Here is an 18,651-nt window from a genome sequence, read left to right as displayed (position 1 = left end):
GTGCACGCCTGTAATCCCAGCTATTTGGGAGGCTCAGACACAAGAATCGCTTGCACCTGGGAATTGGAGGTTGCGGTGAGCAGAGATTGTGCCACTGTGCTCCAGCCTGGGCAACAGAGCGAGATTCTGACTCAAAAAAACAAAAACAAAAACAAAAATTAGCCAGGTGTAGTGGTGCATGCCTGTAGTCCTAGCTGCTCAGGAGGCTGAGGCAGGAGAATGGCTTGAACCCAGGAGGCGGAGGCAGCAGTGAGCTGAGATCTCGTCACTGCACTCCAGCCTGGGTGACAGAGTGAGACTCTGTCTCAAAAAAAAAAAAAGATAAGTAAAATCCTCTTTCCTTAAAACACCCTCACACTTTCTTCCTCACTTCATAGCTCACTTTCTTAAAAGAACTGGGAAAATCACCTGCTCTAATTGCCTCTGTGTGCTACCTTCCTGTTATTAAATATTTGCCCATCTTCTGCGTTCTGGCTTCTGCTCCTCCACACCATTGAAACTGCTCTTGCCAACCTTGCCGTTCACCCCTTTAGAGCACAATCAAATGGATACTTTTCAGAGCTGACCTGACCCCTCTGTGGCTTCTGTTATTGTCCAGCCCATCTTTGGGCCTTGGTGACATTTCCTTCTGCTTAGCTGGCTGCTCTTTTGCAGTTTCCTTTGTAGGTTCCTCTTTTTCTATTGACCCCTTAAATGTAGGTTATCCTCAGGGTTTTGTCTTCTGTCCTTCCAAAAAGGGATTATTTAATTTTTGAATTTTATAATTTGCTCATGTTAATTAAATTTTAAGACATTTTAAAATTTAACAATGAAAATAGTTAAATCTTTTAAAATTATTTATTTAGTTTTTGAGACAGGATCTCACTCTATCACCCAGGCTGGAGTGCAGTATTGTGATCACAGCTCACTGTAGCCTCAACCTCCTGGGCTCAAGCAGTCCTCCTGCATTAGCCTCCTGAGTAGTTGGGACTATGGATGCACACTACCATGCTCAGCTTTTTTTTTTTTTTTTTTTTTAAGACAAAGTGTTGCTCTGTTGCCCAGGCTGTAGTGCAGTGGCACAATCTTGGCTCACAGCATCCTCCACCACCCGGGTTCAAGTGATTCCCCTGCCTCAGCCTCCTGAGTAGCTGGGACTACAGGCATGCACCACCACACCTGTATTTTAGTAGAGATGGGCTTTCACCGTGTTGGCCACGATGGTCTCAATCTCCTGACCTCGTGATCTACCTGCCTCGGCCTCCCAAAGTGCCATGATTACAGGTGTGAGCCACCACGCCTGACTTATTTTTTTTTTATTTTTTTTTTATTTTTTTTTTTTGAGACGGAGTTTCGCTCTCGTTACCCAGGCTGGAGTGCAATGGCGCGATCTCGGCTCACCGCAACCTCCGCCTCCTGGGTTCAGGCAATTCTCCTGCCTCAGCCTCCTGAGTAGCTGGGATTACAGGCATGTGCCACCATGCCCAGCTAATTTTTTTGTATTTTTAGTAGAGACGGGGTTTCACCATGTTGACCAGGATGGTCTGGATCTCTCGACCTCGTGATCCACCCGCCTCCGCCTCCCAAAGTGCTGGGATTACAGGCTTGAGCCACCGCGCCCGGCTTTTTTTTTTTTTATTTTTAGTAGAGATAAGGTCTGCCACATTGCCCAGGCCGGTCCCAAACTCCTGGACTCAAGGGATCTTTCCACCGTGGCCTCCCAAAGTGCTGGGATTACAGGTATCAGCTGCTGCACCCAGCCCTATTTTTTAGTTGAGGTTAAAATATACAAATAAAATTTAGCATCTTTATCTTTTTTTTTTTTTTTTTTTTTTTGAGACGGAGTTTCGCTCTTGTTACCCAGGCTGGAGTGCAATAGCGCGATCTCGGCTCACTGCAACCTCCGCCTCCTGGGTTCAGGCAATTCTCCTGCCTCAGCCTCCCGAGTAACTGGGATTACAGGCACGCGCCACCATGCCCAGCTACTTTTTTGTATTTTTAGTAGAGACGGGGTTTCACCATGTTGACCAGGATGGTCTCGATCTCTTGACTTCGTGATCCACTCGCCTCGGCCTCCCAAAGTGCTGGGATTACAGGCTTGAGCCACTGCGCCCGGCTTCTTTTTTTTTTTTTTTTTTTTTTGAGGCAGAGTCTCACTCTGTTGCCCAGGCTGGAGTGCAGTGGCACGATCTTGGCTCACTGCAACTTCTGCCTCTCCAGTTCAAGTGATTCTCCTGCCTCAGCCTTTCGAGTAGCTGAGATTACAGATGTCTGCCAAAATGCCCAGCTAATTTTTGTATTTTTAGTAGAGATGGGTTTCACCATGTTGGCCAGGCTGGTCTCGAACTTGTGACCTCAGGTGATCTGCCTGCCTCGGCCTCCCAAAGTGCTGGGATTACAGGTGTGAGCCACTGCACCTGGTCCATCTTTATCATTTTTAAGTGCACAGATCAGTGGTAAAAAATATATTTATATTACGTTTTTCTCCGTCTCTTCTCTACCCTTCCCTTCTGCCCTTCTTTGGGTTGACACTGCACATTCTCTCTCTTTTTTTTTTTTTTTTGTTATTTCTCTCAGGAGGTTGGAGGAGACATTGCACATTCTCTATAAACTCATCTACTCCCACTGTGTCAATTGCTATCAGTACGCTGAATACGTAAGAAGCTACATTTCCTGGCCTGCTTTTCTGAGTTTCAGTTTTTCCTCTTAGCTACTAGATTTCTTTTTCTCTTTTAGAGATGGTCTCACTCTATTGCCCAGGCTGGAGTGCAGTGGTAAAATCATAGCCTACTGCAACCTCGAACTTGTGTGCTCAAGTGTTTCTTCTGCCTCAGCCTCCTGAGTAGCTGGGATACAGGCATGCAACACCATGCCTGGCTAATTTGTTTTTTTGGGACAGGGTCTTGCTCTGTCACCAGGCTGAAGTCCACTGGTGCAGTCGCAGCTCACTATATCCTCGACATCTAGGGCTTAAGCATCCTCCCACCTCAACCTCTCAAGTAGCTAGGACCACAGGTACACGCCACCATGCCTGGCTAATTTTTGTATTTTACTGTAGAGATGGGATCTCACCATATCGCCTGGGCTGGTCTGGAACTCCGGGGCTCAGGTGGTTCATCCGCCTCTGTTTTTCAAAGTGCTGGGATTACAGCCTTGAGCCACCACGCCTGACCTAATTTTTAAAGTTTTTTGTAGAGACAGGAGTCTCACTATGTTGCCCAGGGTGGTCAAGCTCCTGGGCTTAAGTGACCCTCCTGCCGTGGCTTTCCAAAGCCCTAGGATTACAGGTGTGAGCAACTGTGCCCTGCCCAACACCTTCATCTGGATGTGCCATAGGCTCCTCAAATTCAGCACATTGAAAATGGCCCATTCTTTTCTTCCTGTAGTCTCTCTTTATTATAAGACAGGGTCTTACTTCATTGTTCAGGCTGGAGTGTAGCGGCACGATCATGGCTTATTGCAGCCTTGACCTCCTGGGCTCAAGCAATCCTCCCACCTATCTCCTGAGTAGCTAGGACCGCAGGCATGTGCCGCCACACCTGGCTAACTTTTGTATTTTTGGTACAGATGGAGTCTGTGCTATGTTGCCTGGGCTGGTCTTGAATTCCTAGGTTCAAGTGATCCTACTGCCTTGACCTCTCAAAGTGTTGAGATTACAGGCGCAAGCCACTGTGCCCGGCCTGTGTTCTCTTTTTCAGTGACTAGTACACCATGCTTACCTATCCAAGCTAGAAAACTGTCAAGTCTTGTCAGGTTTAGCTTCTTCTTAACTCGTAGTCTTTTCGTTTCTACTGCTGTTGCCATAGGTCAGAGCCATCTGATTTCTTTTCTGGACAAAGACTTTTAAATGGAGTTTGTTGCCTTTAGCCTATCATTCCTCCGGTGCGTCCTTTAGCAGGTGCATAGATGGAAGGATTTATGTTTCCTCAACAAGTATTTGTTGAGCCACGTATCTCGTCCTAAGAGTTTGTGATACAAATTTGAATGGATCATGGGGAAAGCTGGGAGCCAGTCAACATATAATTATACAACTTCAAATGAGTCGATGTCTGTAAGGTGCATGAACCATGCTTGGCACACATAAATACTTGTTAAAATATGGAAAATATACAGATAACCACAGGGTGGTATAGGAGCCAAGGGTGTTATGGGGAAGGAGGGGTCACTGAGTGAAATAATTGTTTCATGATTAATTAGGACAGAGCCAAGGGCAAAACAGGTAGCCAAGTCCTTGTGATTTGTTTCTCTTTCCAGAAGATGTTTGATACTGTCAGACTCGTGTGCTGAGTCCTTATTCTGATTTGGGCATTGAGTCTGTGTGCAGCGGTAACAAGCCACCTGGTGGCTCTGGGCTTGCTTTGGGCTTTATTTTCTTCACCAAATCTTAAAATTGAGGGGGCGGTCAGATTGGAGGATCTCCCAAATCCTCCCATTTATAAAAGTCTTTGGTCCTAGGATAAGATCATCAATGCAATATTGGGGGCTGGGTCCTCAAAATGAGACAAGACTTTTCATGGATTTCAGGGAGTAAATTTTATTTTATTTTTTTTATTTTTATTTTTATTTTTCCTGAACATCTTTCTTGAATTAATCAGGGAGTACATTTTAAATGTTGGGAAATAATTCTGCCTTTTTTGAAATTTGGTACTCTCCTGTTTTCCTGCAGTTCTTATTTGTTACATGCACAACAAAATCCATTCAGCCAAGATGTCTCCTTTATCCATAGTTACGGCCCTGGTGGATAAGATTGGTAAGTCATATCATTTTCTGTGCATACTTAGAATTCTTAGTAATTGCGAGATATTATTGAGATTACTGGAAGTACTCTTCTTTTTTTTTTTCTAGATGGAGTTTTGCTCTTATTGCCTAGGCTGGAGTTCAATGGCTCGATCTTGGCTCACTGCAGCCACCACCTCCTGGGTTCAAGCAGTTCTCCTGCCTCAGCCTCCTGAGTAGCTGGGATTGCAGGCTATGCCACCACACCCAGCTAATTTTTGTATTTTTAGTAGAAACAGGGTTTCACCATGTCAGCCAGGCTGGTCTTGAACGCCTGACCTCAGATGATCCAGCCACCTCTGCCTCCCAAAGTGCTGGGGTTACAGGCATGAGCCACTGAGCCCGGCCCTTTATGGGGAATTTTAATGTATATATGCACATGAAAATGTCTAGAATGCTATATACCAAGATATTTATTATAATTAGGTGGAAGAGTTTTGCATGATTCCAGTTTTATTTATTTTTATTTTTTACTTTATATTTTTGAAAAACACAGATTTTTGAAAAAAAAATTTCTTCTGTGTGTCAAAAAAGTTATCTTAGATTTCTTCTGTGTGTCAAAAAAGTTCTTAGTTTTCAAGACAAAAAAGAAGTGTAGTGGAATTTGCCATAATTTCGAATTGTCCATTTACAGAACAGAAAAGTTTTAGTGTGTATTGGACCCTGATTGACTTCCGTTTTGCAGATATGTGTAAGAAGAGCTTGAGCCCAGAACAGGACATTAAGTTCAGTGGCCATGTTAGCTGGGTTGGGAAGACATCCATGGAAGCGAAGATGCAAATGTTCCAGGTAGGTATGCACCTGAAGATTGTCCACTGTTTAAGTAAAACCAGCTAGCCTCCATGCAAGAAAAGCTTATTTACCTATGTATCCGTAGACAGGTATGCCACTCACTGCTTCTAGAAAAACAATTGAAGGCTGGACACGATAGCTCATGCCTGTAATCTCAGCACTTTGGGAGGCCAAGGTGGGTGGATCATGAGGTCTGGAGTTTGAGACCAGCCTGGTCAAGATGGTGAAACCCTGTCTCTACTAAAAATAAAAAAAATTAGCTGGGCGTGTTGGCAGATGCCTGTAAATCCTAGCTACTTGGGAGGCTGAGGCAGGAAAATCGCTTGAACCCAGGAGATGGAGGTTGCAGTGAGCTGAGATCATGCCACTGCACTCTAGTCTGGGTGACAGAGCAAGACTCCATGTCAAAAATAAATAAATAAAAATTGAAAGCTATGTCATACAGATGGTGGGTTATTAATATCCTCCTTATGGGCAAAGCCTGATGTACTATTTGGTGTTCAATATTTATTACTTTCTAATCATATACAGCTCCATGTTAAGGTGTTTATTTCTGCTTCTGCCCAGGAGAATTTCACAGAAGTCTGTGTTATGGGAGGAATGAATGGAATTGATTACTGTATTCATTTCCCAGGACTGTTGTGCAGTTGGCCCTCTGTGTCCATGGGTTTCATATCCACAGATTCAACCAACTATGGATTGAAAATGTTTGGAAAAAAACAATGAAAATTAATACAAATAAAACACAATATAGTATAATAACCATTAAAAAAAATATAGAGACAGGGCTGGATGTGGTAGCTCATGCCTGTAATCCCAGCACGAGGGGAGGCGGAGGGGAGGCGGAGGTGAGCCAATCACTTGAGACCGGGAGTTTGAGATCAGCCTGGCCAACATAGTGAAACCCTGTTTGTATTAAAAAAATACAAAAAGTAGGCAGGTTTGGTGGTACATGCTTGTAATCCCAGCTACTTAGGAGGCTGAGGGATGAGAATTGCTTGAACCTGGGAGGTGGAGGTTACAGTAAACTGAGATTGCGCCACTGTACTACAGCCTGGGCAACAGAGTGGGACTCATCTTAAAAAAAAATTAAAAATAGAGAAATAGAGATGAAGTTTCACCATGTTGCCCAGGCTGGTCTTGAACTTCTGGCCCCATGTGATCCTCCAGTCTTGGCCTCCCAAAGTGCTGGGATTACAGGCATGAGCCACCATAGCTGGCCTTATAACAACAATATATGGCATTTATATTGTATTAGGTATTATAAGTAATCCAGAGATGATTTAAACTATACAGGAGAAGGTGCATAGGTCTTACATAAATATGACACTTTTTTATATAGGGGAGTTGAGCATTTGTGGATTTTGATATTGGCAGGTGGTGGTGGGGAGTTTAGGAACCAATCCCATGTGAATTCCAAGGGACAGTGGTACCACAAAGTACCATCAAATGGTGGCATAAAAGCAGAACATGTATTGACTCACAGTTTGGAGGCTACTAATCCAAAATCGAGGTGTCAGCAGAGCCATGCTCCTTCTAAAATTTGTAAGAGAGAAGGCTTCCTTGTCTGTTTCTTGTTTCTGGTGGTTTGCTGGCAATCCCTGGCATTCCCTGGCTTGCAGCTGTAGCACTTCATTCAGTCTCTGCCTCTGGCATCACGTGGTGCTCTCTCATGTGTCTCTGTGTCTCTTCTTGTCAGGATGCTGCTAATCATAATGGATTAAGGACACACCCTACTCCAGTGTGACCTCATCTTACCTAATTATGTCTGCAACGACCTGATTTCCAAATAAAGTCACATTCATATTTATGGGGGTTAGGATTTCCATGTCTTTTGGGGGAACACAGTTGGACCCTTAACAGTCATTTGGGCTATTGCAGTAGTTAGGAACAGCCCATCTGACGAGTAAAACTTAGAAGAGCTATTACAAACAAATGAAGAAATTTGACAGAAAAAGTACTGTACACAGAAATAAATGATTTGGTGTATGTCCAAGATTTCGTTGTGGAAAGCTTTTTTTTTTTATTGAGACAAAAGTCTTGCTCTGTTGCCTGGGCTGGGTACAGTGGCACAATCTTGGCTCACTGCAACCTCTGCCTCCTGAGTTCAAGCCATTCTCTTTTTTTTTTTTTTTTTTTTTTTTTTTTGAGACGGAGTTTTGCTCTTGTTACCCAGGCTGGAGTGCAATGGCACGATCTCGGCTCACCGCAACCTCCGCCTCCTGGGTTCAGGCAATTCTCCTGCCTCAGCCTCCTGAGTAGCTGGGATTACAGGCACGAGCCACCATGCCCAGCTAATCTTTTTTGTATTTTTAGTAGAGACAGGGTTTCACCATGTTGACCAGGATGGTCTCGGTCTCTCGACCTCGTGATCCACCCGCCTCGGCCTCCCAAAGTGCTGGGATTACAGGCTTGATCCACCGCGCCCGGCTCAAGCCATTCTCTTGTCCCAGCCTCCTGAGTAGCTGGGATTACAGGCATGTGCCACCATGCCCGGCTAATTTTTTGTATTTTTAGTAGAGACAGGGTTTTACTGTGTTAGCCAGGATGGTCTCGATCTTCTGACCTCATGATTCACCCACCTCGGGCTCCCAAAGTGCTGGGATTATAGACATGAGCCACTGTGACCTGCCTATTATGGAAAACTTATTTAAGAATGACTTATTCTGTTATGTCAGAGTATTCTGTAGACCAGGGGCCCCCAAACACCGGGCCATGGGCTGCATAGCAGGAGGTGAGCCATGGGCCAGTGAGAGTTACCGCCTGAGCTCTGCTTCCTGTCAGATCAGCAGCAGCATTAGATTCTCAAACCCTCTTGTGAGGTCCATATATGAGGGATCTAGGTTGCACATTCCTTATGAGAATCTAGTGCCTGATGATCTGAGGTGGAGCAGTTTCATCCCCAAACCACCCCTCAACTCCACCGCAGTCCGTGGAAAAACTGTCTTCCACGTAACTGATCCCTGGTGCAAGAAAGGTCGGGGGCCACTGCAGTAGACCTATTATTCAGATGCATTTTTCCCTGCTGTGGAATGATGAAGCATTTCACGTTTTGGTGAGAAAAACTTTCACACTTTCAGAAAACGTCTGAAGCTAGCTCTGTAGTGGTTATTTGTCAAAATAGACATTTTTAAATTCAGTACTATATGCAAGTGAGTGAATCCTTCAATTCCCATGTTGATGGAACTGACAGTAATACTGCTTTATTTTGTTTGTTTTTTTTGAGACAGTCTCACTCTGTCGCCCAGGCTGGAGTGCAGTAGCACGGTCTCAGCTTGCTGCAACCCCCGCCTCTCAGGGTTCAAGTGATTTTCATGCTTCAGCCTCCCCAGTAGCTAGGACTACAGGTGTGTGTCACCATGCCTGGATAATTTTTGTGTTTTTAATAGAGACGGGGTTTCACCATGTTGCCCAGACTGGTCTTGAACTCCTGGACTCAAGCCATCCACCCACCCTGGCCTCCCAAAGTGCTAGGATTTACAGGCATGAGCCACCATGCCCAGCCAGTAATACTGTTTTAAAAACAAAACATTGCTGGGATGCTGCTATGACCTGCCTACAGTCTTTTAAAAAATATTCTTGGTGACTGGGCGCCGTGGCTCATGCCTGTAATCCCAGCACTTTGGGAGGCCGAGGAGGGTGGATCATGAGGTCAGGAGATTGAAACCATCCTGGCTAACCTGGTGAAACCCTGTCTCTACTAAAAGTACAAAATATTAGTTGGTGGCATGTGCCTGTAGTCCCAGCTACTTAGGAGGCTGAGGCAGGAGAATTGCTTGAACCCAGGAGGTGGAGGTTGCAGTAAGCTAAGATCGTGCTACTGCACTCCAGCCTGGGTGAAAGCAAGACTCTGTCTCAAAAAATAAATAAATAAATAAAAGTATTCTTGGTTAATTCCTAGTCTCCTCAGTGGCATGCACAGCAGATTCCTGGCATAGGACCTGCCTTTTAGGGAATCTTGGAGAAATAGGTTGAAAAAGAGATACAAGAATTATTGAGAGAGAACCAGTGGAAATCAGTGTCAGACAAATAATTCTGTTTTAAATTTGCATTATTCGCTGGCTATTTGACTAATAATGGATGACTTGAGTGATCCTTTTTATTCCAGAGAGGTGGTGTGTGGATAAGCACTCTGCCTCTGGTTTATATAGATTTAGGTTCTAATCCCAGCTCTGGGTAAACCCCTTCTCTGAGCCTCTGTTTTCTCAAATGTAACAAGAAAATAGTAACAAGAGTACTGTGTTATATGATATGATAAGAGAAATTTGGAAAAAAACCCATTCATGTGAAGTACTTGGTAGTGTCTATCACAGAGTAACCACTGTTGGCAATGCTTTTTTTTTTTTTTTTTTTTTGAGACAGGGTCTCACTCTGTTGCCCAGGCTGGAGTGCAGTGTCGTGATCTCGGCTCACAGCAGCCTCTGCCTCCCGGGTTCAAGCGATTCTTATGCTTGAATCCCAGCCTCCCTAGTAGCTGGGATTACAGTTGCCCACCACGCCTGGCTAATATTTGTATTTTTAGTAGAGATGGGGTTTCACCCTGTTGGCCAGGCTGGTCTCGAACTTCTGACCTCAAGTGATCTGCCCGCCTCTGCCTCCCAAAGTGCTGGGATTACAGGTGTAGGCCACCACTCCCGGACTGGCTATAATGCTAATATAAATACTGTTGAGGCGGCCTCAAATTTTTATTCTGCGCTTGACCTTTTGAGCCACTTTTCTGAGTGCTTCTTGTATTTCTCCACCTAGACGTGCTGTTGCTACCTCAAGTTCCAAGAAACAGTACGTTCCAAACTGAATGGCTCCAATCCTGATCCTCTTCCACTCTCCCCTTTGCCAGCCTCCTGGATCCTCCAGCTCCAAACCTTTGTGACAGCTTTGCTTTTTCCCTTTCCCATGCAGCCTTTTGCCAGGTCTTGCAAATTCATCACCCACAGCAACTCACCAGAATTCTTTCTCCCCATATCCTTGTGGCCCTGTGTTTTATTCAAGTCCTCACTGCTTCTTGTGTGAGCGCCTTGATGGTCTTTTAATTAATCTGCCTTTCTCCAACCTGACCTCTCTCTGTTAATGTTGCACATTTTTACCACATAAGTCTTCCAAAGCTGATCTTGAATCCGGTCACTTCCCTTCTCAAAAACCTTCAGTGACTATTCATTATCTTTGGATTAAAGTCTAAACTCCTTTGACTGGGCCAGGCAGAGTGGCTCACGGCTGCAATCCCAGCATTTTGGGAGGCTGAGGCAGGTGGATCTCCTGAGCTTAGGAGTTCAAGACCAGCCTGAGCAACATGGTGAAACCCCATCTCTGCAAAAAGTATAAAAAATTAGCTGGTTGTGGTGGCATGTGCCTGTGATCCCAGCTACTTGGGAGGCTGAGGTGAGAGGATAGCTTGAGGCCAGGAGGTGGAGGTTGCAGTGAGCTGAGATCACGTCGCTGTAATCCAACTTGGGTGACAGAATGAGACCCCATCTCAAACAAAACCCAAAAACTCCTTTGATTAATTGGAGCCCAAGGGGCTTTATAAACTAGCCCAGCCTACCTTTCCCACTGTATTCCCTTTCACTAATCATTTATATGCCTTATTTATTTATTTATTTATTTTTTGAGGCAGAGTCTCACTCTGTCGCCAGGCGCCAGACTGGAGTGCAGTGGTGTGATCTAGGCTTACTGCAACCTCTGCCTCCCGGGTTCAAGCCATTCTCCTGCCACAGCTTCCTGAGTAGCTGGGACTACAGGCGCGTGCCACCACGCCCAGCTAATTTTTGTATTTTTTAGTAGAGATGGGGTTTCACCATGTTGGCCAGGATGGTCTCAATCTCTTGACCTCACGCTCCGCCCGCCTCGGCCTCCCAAAGTGCTGGGATTACAGGCATGTGCCACCTCTCCCAGCCTTATATACCTGCTTCTTTTTTTTTTTTTTTTTTTTTTTTTGAGACGGAGTTTCGCTCTTGTTATCCAGGCTGGAGTGCAATGGCGCGATCTCGGCTCACCGCAACCTCCGCCTCCTGGGTTCAGGCAATTCTTCTGCCTCAGCCTCCTCAGTAGCTGGGATTACAGGCACACGCCACCATGCCCAGCTGATTTTTTGTATTTTTAGTAGAGACGGGGTTTCACCATGTCGACCAGGATGGTCTCGAACTCTCGACCTTGTGATCCACCCGCCTCGGCCTCCCAAAGTGCTGGGATTACAGGCTTGAGCCACCACGCCCGGCTATTTACCCTCTTAATGCTCACCACTGGCCATCAAGCTTCCGAAGAATAGTGAGCTATGCATCTTTGCATTCTAGTGCTTGGCAGTAGTGACTGTTCATGATAGATAGTAAACCATAATTTAAATATAGGTTGAGCATTGCAATGGTGAAATCCAAAATGCTCCAAAATCAGACTTTTTGACCACTGTCATGATGCTCAAAGGAAATGCTCACTGGGTTTGGAATGTTCAACCTGTAAGTAATGCAAACACTGCAAATCCAAACAGCCAGAATCCAACATAGTCTGAAATACAGAACACTTCTGGTCCCAAGCATTTTGGATAAGGGATATTCAACTGGGAGTGAGTGAATGAGTATAATTGCTTGTGCCTTTTCCTTTGCCTGACATGCTTGTGCTCTGGCTCTCTATCCACATTCCCCTGTGCTCCAGGATAACTTCATGCTCGATCGCTTTCCTTATCCTCCCAGCGTGTAACACCTGTTCCTTCCCTAGGCCCCTCCCTCAATACCGCCTCTGACTCGCTCTCCTGGAACCTGCTAGTCTCCTGCAGAGCACTGTGTGAACATGTCTTTTCTCTCCCACTGTGGACTGTACCCCTCAACAATAAAAGACCTGGATTTGAGTCACCTAGCTCACTTTCTGACATCCATTCATTTAGCAGTCATTTATTGAGTGCTGTCCTGTGTTAGGCATACAGCAGTGAGCAGAACAGATAGAGTTCCATTCTCTTGGAGTGCCTAGAACCTGCCTCCTTCATTGGCAAGCGTTGATCAGGTATCTGCCTTCTGCCAGTCTTTGTGCTAAATACTAGGGATATAACTGAAGGAAAATGGTCTTTGTCTTCCAGGAGCTCATGGTGCGGTAGGAAGATAGCCACATTAACAAATGAGTATGGCTGAAGGAATTAACAGACAGTGCAGAGTAAATAAACCAAAAAAACACAAATGAGTATGATACAGTATATTGTTATGCAGTATTTTTCAACAGGGACACCGTTGGCATTTCTTGTGGGAACATTCTTTGTTCTGCAGGCCTGTCCCCTGCATTGTGAGGTATTTAGCTCTCTGGTTACTGCCCTCCACAGTAATGCCCCTCAAGTTGTATGACAACCAAAACTACTCTATATTTTTCAAATGCCCCCCATCATTGTGATATCTGCCTCTCTTACATTGAGAACCACTGTCAAGAGAGGACTCCATTTCTTTCCTTTTTTTGGGGGGGGACAGAGTTTCACTCTTGTTGCCCAGGCTGGAGTATGATGGTGCGATCTTGGCTCACTGCAACCTCCACCTCCCGGGTTCAAGCAATTCTCCTGCCTCAGCCTCCTGAATAGCTGGGATTACAGGCATTAGCCAAGCCTGGCTAACTTTTTGTATTTTTAGTAGAGACGGGGTTTCTCCATGTTGGTCAGGCAGGTCTCAAACTCCTGATCTCAGGTGATCCACCTGCCTCAGCCTCCCAAAGTGCTGGGATTATAGGCCTGAGCCGCCATGCCTGGACAAGAGGACTCTCTTTCTATTAAGGGGGGCTGAATGGAGGAGGGCAAGATAAAGTTGACCTGGGGAATCGGGCTGGGGCAGGGAGGAGTGTCTGAAGAATGAGGCTGCTGAGGAAAGCATCAGGTAAAGAAAGACACCTAGACAGGAGGCAGTCAATAGTCTGCTCTATCTCAGGACCTCTCAGTTGTTGACTGTGGCTAGAGAAAAAGGTACAGGTATGAGCACAGTGTTTGGTGAATGACTGAAGAGGAATCCTGAGCTCTGTTGTGGAGGACTTTATATGCTGCACTAACAGGATTAGCCCAGGTGCTGGTGTAAGAAAGGAGGAACTGTTGAAAGATTTGAATAGGGCAGAGGCATAATGAGACTGGTAAGACCATTCCTGAAATTGAGGGGGAAGGTGTTAAGGGCCTGATTAGGCAGTAGTGATGAGACTTATATCATTTGTTGAGGAGGGAACTGAATATACTTTCAGGTTATAAATAGCTCTGTCATTACTTTATGGTATGACTTTCCTGGAAGTACAGACTTCCAGGGGATAAAGAAACATCTTAAGGGCCAGGCATGGTGGCTCGTGCCTGTAATCCCAGCACTTTCGGATGCTGAGGCTGGCAGATTACTTGAGCTCAAGAGTTCAAGACCAGCCTGGGCAACGTGGCCAAACCCCATCTCTACAAAAATGAGCTGGGTGTGGTAGTGCGTGCCCATGGCCTCAGTTACTTGGGAGGCTGAGGTAGGAGGATTGCTTGAGCCTACAAGGTCGAGGCTGCAGTGAGACATGATCGTGCCACTCACTGTACTCCAACCTGGGTGACTGAGTGAGACCCTCTTCCTGGGGGAAGAAAAAGAGAAACAGGTCTCTGGAAGATACTAGTGTTTGTGATCATGGTGGGAGGTCCACCTGGGTACGTGTGCCATCAGGAGGACAGGTAGACCCTGCAGAAAGCTCAGATTCTGAGGCAAGCAGGTAAATTAAATGCTGATGATACCCTCTGTGAACCTTGCCTTTGGGTCCCAGTATTGCACAGTTCTCAATTCCATGCTGGCAGCCCATCTCACGCTGTGTACTGTTTGCGTTTGTTTCTTTTGTTTTATTTTAGAGATGGGATGTTTTCTGTCATCTAGACTACAGTGCAGGGGCGTGATCATAGCTCAGTATATCCTCGAGCTCCTGGGATCAAGGGATCCTCCTACCTCAGCCTTCCAGCTAGCTGGGACTACAGGCATGCATCACCATGCCTGGCTAATTTTTTAATTTTAAGTTTTAGTTAGACTGGATCTCGCTGTGTTGCCTCGGCTGATCTCACACTCCTGGTCTCAGGTGATCCTCCCATCTTGCCCTCTCAAAATGCTGGGATTATCGGCGTGGGGCACTGTGCCCAGCCCCCTGTTTGGGCTTTGAGGTATTTTTCTCCTCTGCTAGGCCACAGCCTCCTTTGTCATCCTGCCATTCCCAGAGCCCAGTGCTGTGCCTGGCTTAAGGTAGGCCCTTAGCAGGTGGTGGTTTTTGTGGTTTTTTGTTTTTTGTTTTTGTTTTTTTTAGACAGTCTCGCTCTGTTACCGAGGCTGGAATGCAATGGTGAGATCTTGGTTCACTGCAACCTCTGCCTCCTGGGTTCAAGAAATTCTCCTGCCTTAGCCTCCCAAGTAGCTGGGAATACAGGCGCCCACCACCAGGCCCGGCTAATTTTTGTATTTTTAGTAGAGACGAGGTTTCACCATGTTGGCCAGGATGGTTTTCTGACCTCCTGGTCTGCCCGCCTTGGCCTCCCAAAGTGTTGGGATTACAGGCATGAGCCACTGTGCCTGGCCGCATATGGTGGTTAATGAGCATGCTTCTCCTCTTTTTCCAATTTCAGGCTTTCTCTCTCTCTCTCTCTTTTTTTTTTTTTCTGATCAGAGACCTGCGATCTCAGCTCACTGCAACCTTAGCCTCCTAGGTTCAAGCAATTCTCATGCCTCAGTCTCCTGAGCAGCTGGGATTAGACTCATGCATCTCCACACCCTGCTAATTTTTGTATTATTTGGTAGAGACTAGATTTTGGCATATTGTCCAGGCTGGTCTCAAATTCTTGGCCTTAAGTGATCCTCCCACCTCGACCTCCTAAAGTGCTGGAATTACAGGTGGGAGCCATTGCACCTGGCCAATTTCATTCTTTCTCAAAGCATATATACTGTCTGTTAGAATTGTGGTAGGTCTTCCCAAAAAATCTATTTCTCATATGTACATTTTCTTTCCTTTGTTCTTTAGTTACATGGTGATGAATTTTGTCCTGTTTTGGATGCAACATTTGTAATGGTGGCTCGTGATTCTGAAAATAAAGGGTAATTGGTATTTTTTTCATAATTGTTTATTTCAAAGGATTTCAAAGATACATAAGACTGGGGAGAAGACTATAACGAATGTCTATATACCTATCACTTGGACTTAACAGTTTTAATTGAAACATTTTGTTCCATCTGTTTTTTGTTTAAAAAAATTTATAATATTTTAAGGTAAATCCCAGACATAATGACATTTTACTCTTAAATACTTTAGTGTAGGCATCTTTTTTTTTTTTTTGAGACAGAGTTTCGCTCTTGTTACCCAGGCTGGAGTGCAATGGCGTGATCTCGGCTCACCGCAACCTCCGCCTCCTGGGTTCAAGCAATTCTCCTTCCTCAACCTCCTGAGTAGCTGGGATTACAGGCACGTGCCACCATGCCCAGCTAAGTTTTTGTATTTTTAGTAGAGACGAGGTTTCACCATGTTGACCAGGATGGTCTCGATCTCTCGACCTCATGATCCACCCGCCTCAGCCTCCCAAAGTGCTGGCATTACAGGCTTGAGCCACCGCGCCCGGCCTAGTGTAGGCATCTTTTAAAAAATGAGAACATTCTCAGACTGTGTGTAGTGGCTCGTGCCTATAATCCCAGCATCCCAGCACTTTGGGGGACTGAGGCGGGTGGATCACTTGAAGTCAGGAGTTCAAGACCAGCCTGGCTGACATGGTGAAATCCTGTCTCTACTAAAAATGCAAAAATTAGCTGGGTATGGTGGCACGTGTCTATAGTCCCAGCTACTGGGGAGGCTGAGGTTGAATCTGGGAGGCAGAGGTTGTAGTGTGCCAAGATCGTGCCACTGTACTCCATCCTGGGCGACAGAGCAAGACTCTACCTACCTCAAAAAAAAAAAAAAAAAGATATTGCACAACTCTGTGAATACACTAAAAGCTATTAAATTGTACACTTTCAATGGATGAATTGTGTGGTATTTGAATTATACCTCAATAAAGCTGTTACCAAAAAAAAACACAAAAAACAGACTTACAAACATAAAAGTCAAATGTAATGTGTGGATCATATTTGGATCCTGATTTGAAAAAATATATCATTCAAAATATATTTGGAGAAAACTGGATATGAACTGAATATTATAATATATTAAGGACTTATTTTTGTTAGACCAGGTAATAGTAATGTAGTTACTTAAGAGAATATATATATATATTTTTAGATGGAGTTTTGCTTTTGTTGGCCAGGCGCATCTCTGCTTACTGCAACCTCCACCTCCTGGGTTCAAGCGATTCTCCTGCCTCAGCCTCCTGAGTAGCTGGGATTATAGGCATGTGCCACCACACTGAGCTAATTTTTGTATTTTTAGTAAAGATGGGGTTTCACCATGTTGCCCAGCTGGTATCGAACTCCTGAACTCAAGTGATCTGCCCGCCTCAGCCTCCCAAAGTGCTGGGATTATAGGTGTGAGCCACCGCGCCCAGCCAAGTTGTGCAGTCTCTTAAATCTGTCTTAATCCAGAATAGTTGAATCTTCACAGTCTCCTTATTGTTTCTTTCTCACTCGTTGAGAGGCTGGGTAGTAGTTCTAAACAGTGTCCTGCTTTCTGGATTTGCCCTATTGCTTTCCCAGGGTGGTTTGTTGGTTGGTTGGTTGGTCTTGTTTCCCTATCCCTAGTAATTTCTATCACCTGAAGTTAGATCTAAATCCTTGTATTAGATTTGGGTTGAGCGTATATGGTGAGAGTACTACATAGGTGATGTCGTATATCTTGTGTTGTATCTCACGTTGTGTCATATCAGGAGGTAAAGGTTGTCCCACTCACAGTGATGCTCAGATTGGTGTGTGGGTTCAAGCAGTGACACCCTAATCTCTCCTTTGTGAAGTTCAGTTTTTCCTCTTCTTATCAGCAACAGTCTGCAGGGGTGTACTTTGTCATCCTGCAAGTAGCTGAGTTTCCCAGCAGTCTTTTCCAGTGCTTTCAAGGTCCACTGCTGATCATTGCTGTGATCATTATCATTAGGTGGTTTCAAGTAATTCTCAAATTTTGTCATTCCTTCTACATTTGTTAGCTGGGGTTCTCTAAAGCAGAGCTTTCTCCTAACAACTAGGGCATTTGGGTTTGAAATGGAGAGTTAGGATCCATGCTTCATTCCTGTCTTTTATTTACTTGTTTTCAGAATAAGGAGTTGGTTCACTAGCTAGTGATGACATGCTTTTCCCAGTTTTTTGGCTTTTTAGAAAAGTATCATGTTTTTTTTTTTTTTTTTTTTGAGACGGAGTTTCGCTCTTGTTACCCAGGCTGGAGTGCAGTGGCACGATCTCGGCTCACCGCAACCTCCGCCTCCTGGGTTCAGGCAATTCTCCTGCCTCAGCCTCCTGAGTAGCTGGGATTACAGGCACGCGCCACCATGCCCAGCTAATTTTTTGTATTTTTAGTAGAGATGGGGTTTCACCATGTTGACCAGGATGTTCTCGATCTCTTGACCTCGTGATCCACCCGCCTCGGCTTCCCAAAGTGCTGGGATTACAGGCATGAGCCACCGCGCCCGGCAAGTATCATGTTTTTAAATTTTATTTTATTTTTTGTTTTTCTGTCTGTGTGTGTGTTTGAGACAACTGTCTCGCTCAGTCACCCAGGCTGGAGTGCAGTGGTGCTATCTCGGCTCACTGCAGCCTGTTTCCTGGGTTCAAGAGATTCTCTTGCCTCAGCCTCCCAAGTAGTTGGGACTACAGGTACGCGCCACTGTGCTCGGCTAATTTGTTTTGTATTTTTAGTAGAGACAGAGTTTCACCATGGTGGTCAGGCTGGTCTAGAACTCCTGACCTCAAGTGATTTGCACACTTAGGCCTTCCAAAGTGCTGAGATAACAGGCATGAGTCACTGTGCCCAGCCCCAGTTTTTTTGTTTTTTGTTTTTTGTTTTTTTTTTTGAGACAGAGTTTTGCTCTTGTTACCCAGGCTGGAGTGCAATGGCGCGATCTCGGCTCACCACAACCTCCGCCTCCTGGGTTCAAGCAATTCTCCTGCCTCAGCCTCCCTAGTAGCTGGGACTACAGGCGTGCGTCACCATGCCCAGCTAATTTTTGTATTTTTAGTAGAGACGGGGTTTCACCAT

The 18,651-nt window shown here is 45.2% G+C and overlaps 1 protein-coding gene across 3 annotated transcripts in view; it reads left to right on the top strand.

Moving 5' to 3' along the window:
- Positions 1-18,651, top strand: part of ACOT9 (acyl-CoA thioesterase 9) — a 53,460-nt gene that overhangs the window by 18,870 nt on the left and 15,939 nt on the right. For all 3 annotated transcript variants that reach the window (XR_012515581.1, XM_003924092.3, XM_003924091.3), the window contains 3 exons: positions 4,646-4,729; positions 5,441-5,544; positions 15,511-15,584. Coding sequence is in view for 2 of the 3 variants with exons in the window: in XM_003924092.3 (XP_003924141.1) it covers positions 4,646-4,729; positions 5,441-5,544; positions 15,511-15,584 (262 nt within the window). In the remaining variant the exon portion in view is untranslated. The remainder of the gene's footprint in view (positions 1-4,645; positions 4,730-5,440; positions 5,545-15,510; positions 15,585-18,651) is intronic.

The sequence above is a fragment of the Saimiri boliviensis genome, chromosome X, assembly GCF_048565385.1.
Source record: "Saimiri boliviensis isolate mSaiBol1 chromosome X, mSaiBol1.pri, whole genome shotgun sequence".
NCBI classification, from domain to species: Eukaryota; Metazoa; Chordata; class Mammalia; order Primates; family Cebidae; genus Saimiri; species Saimiri boliviensis.
This window is presented reverse-complemented; position numbering and strand designations above follow the sequence as displayed.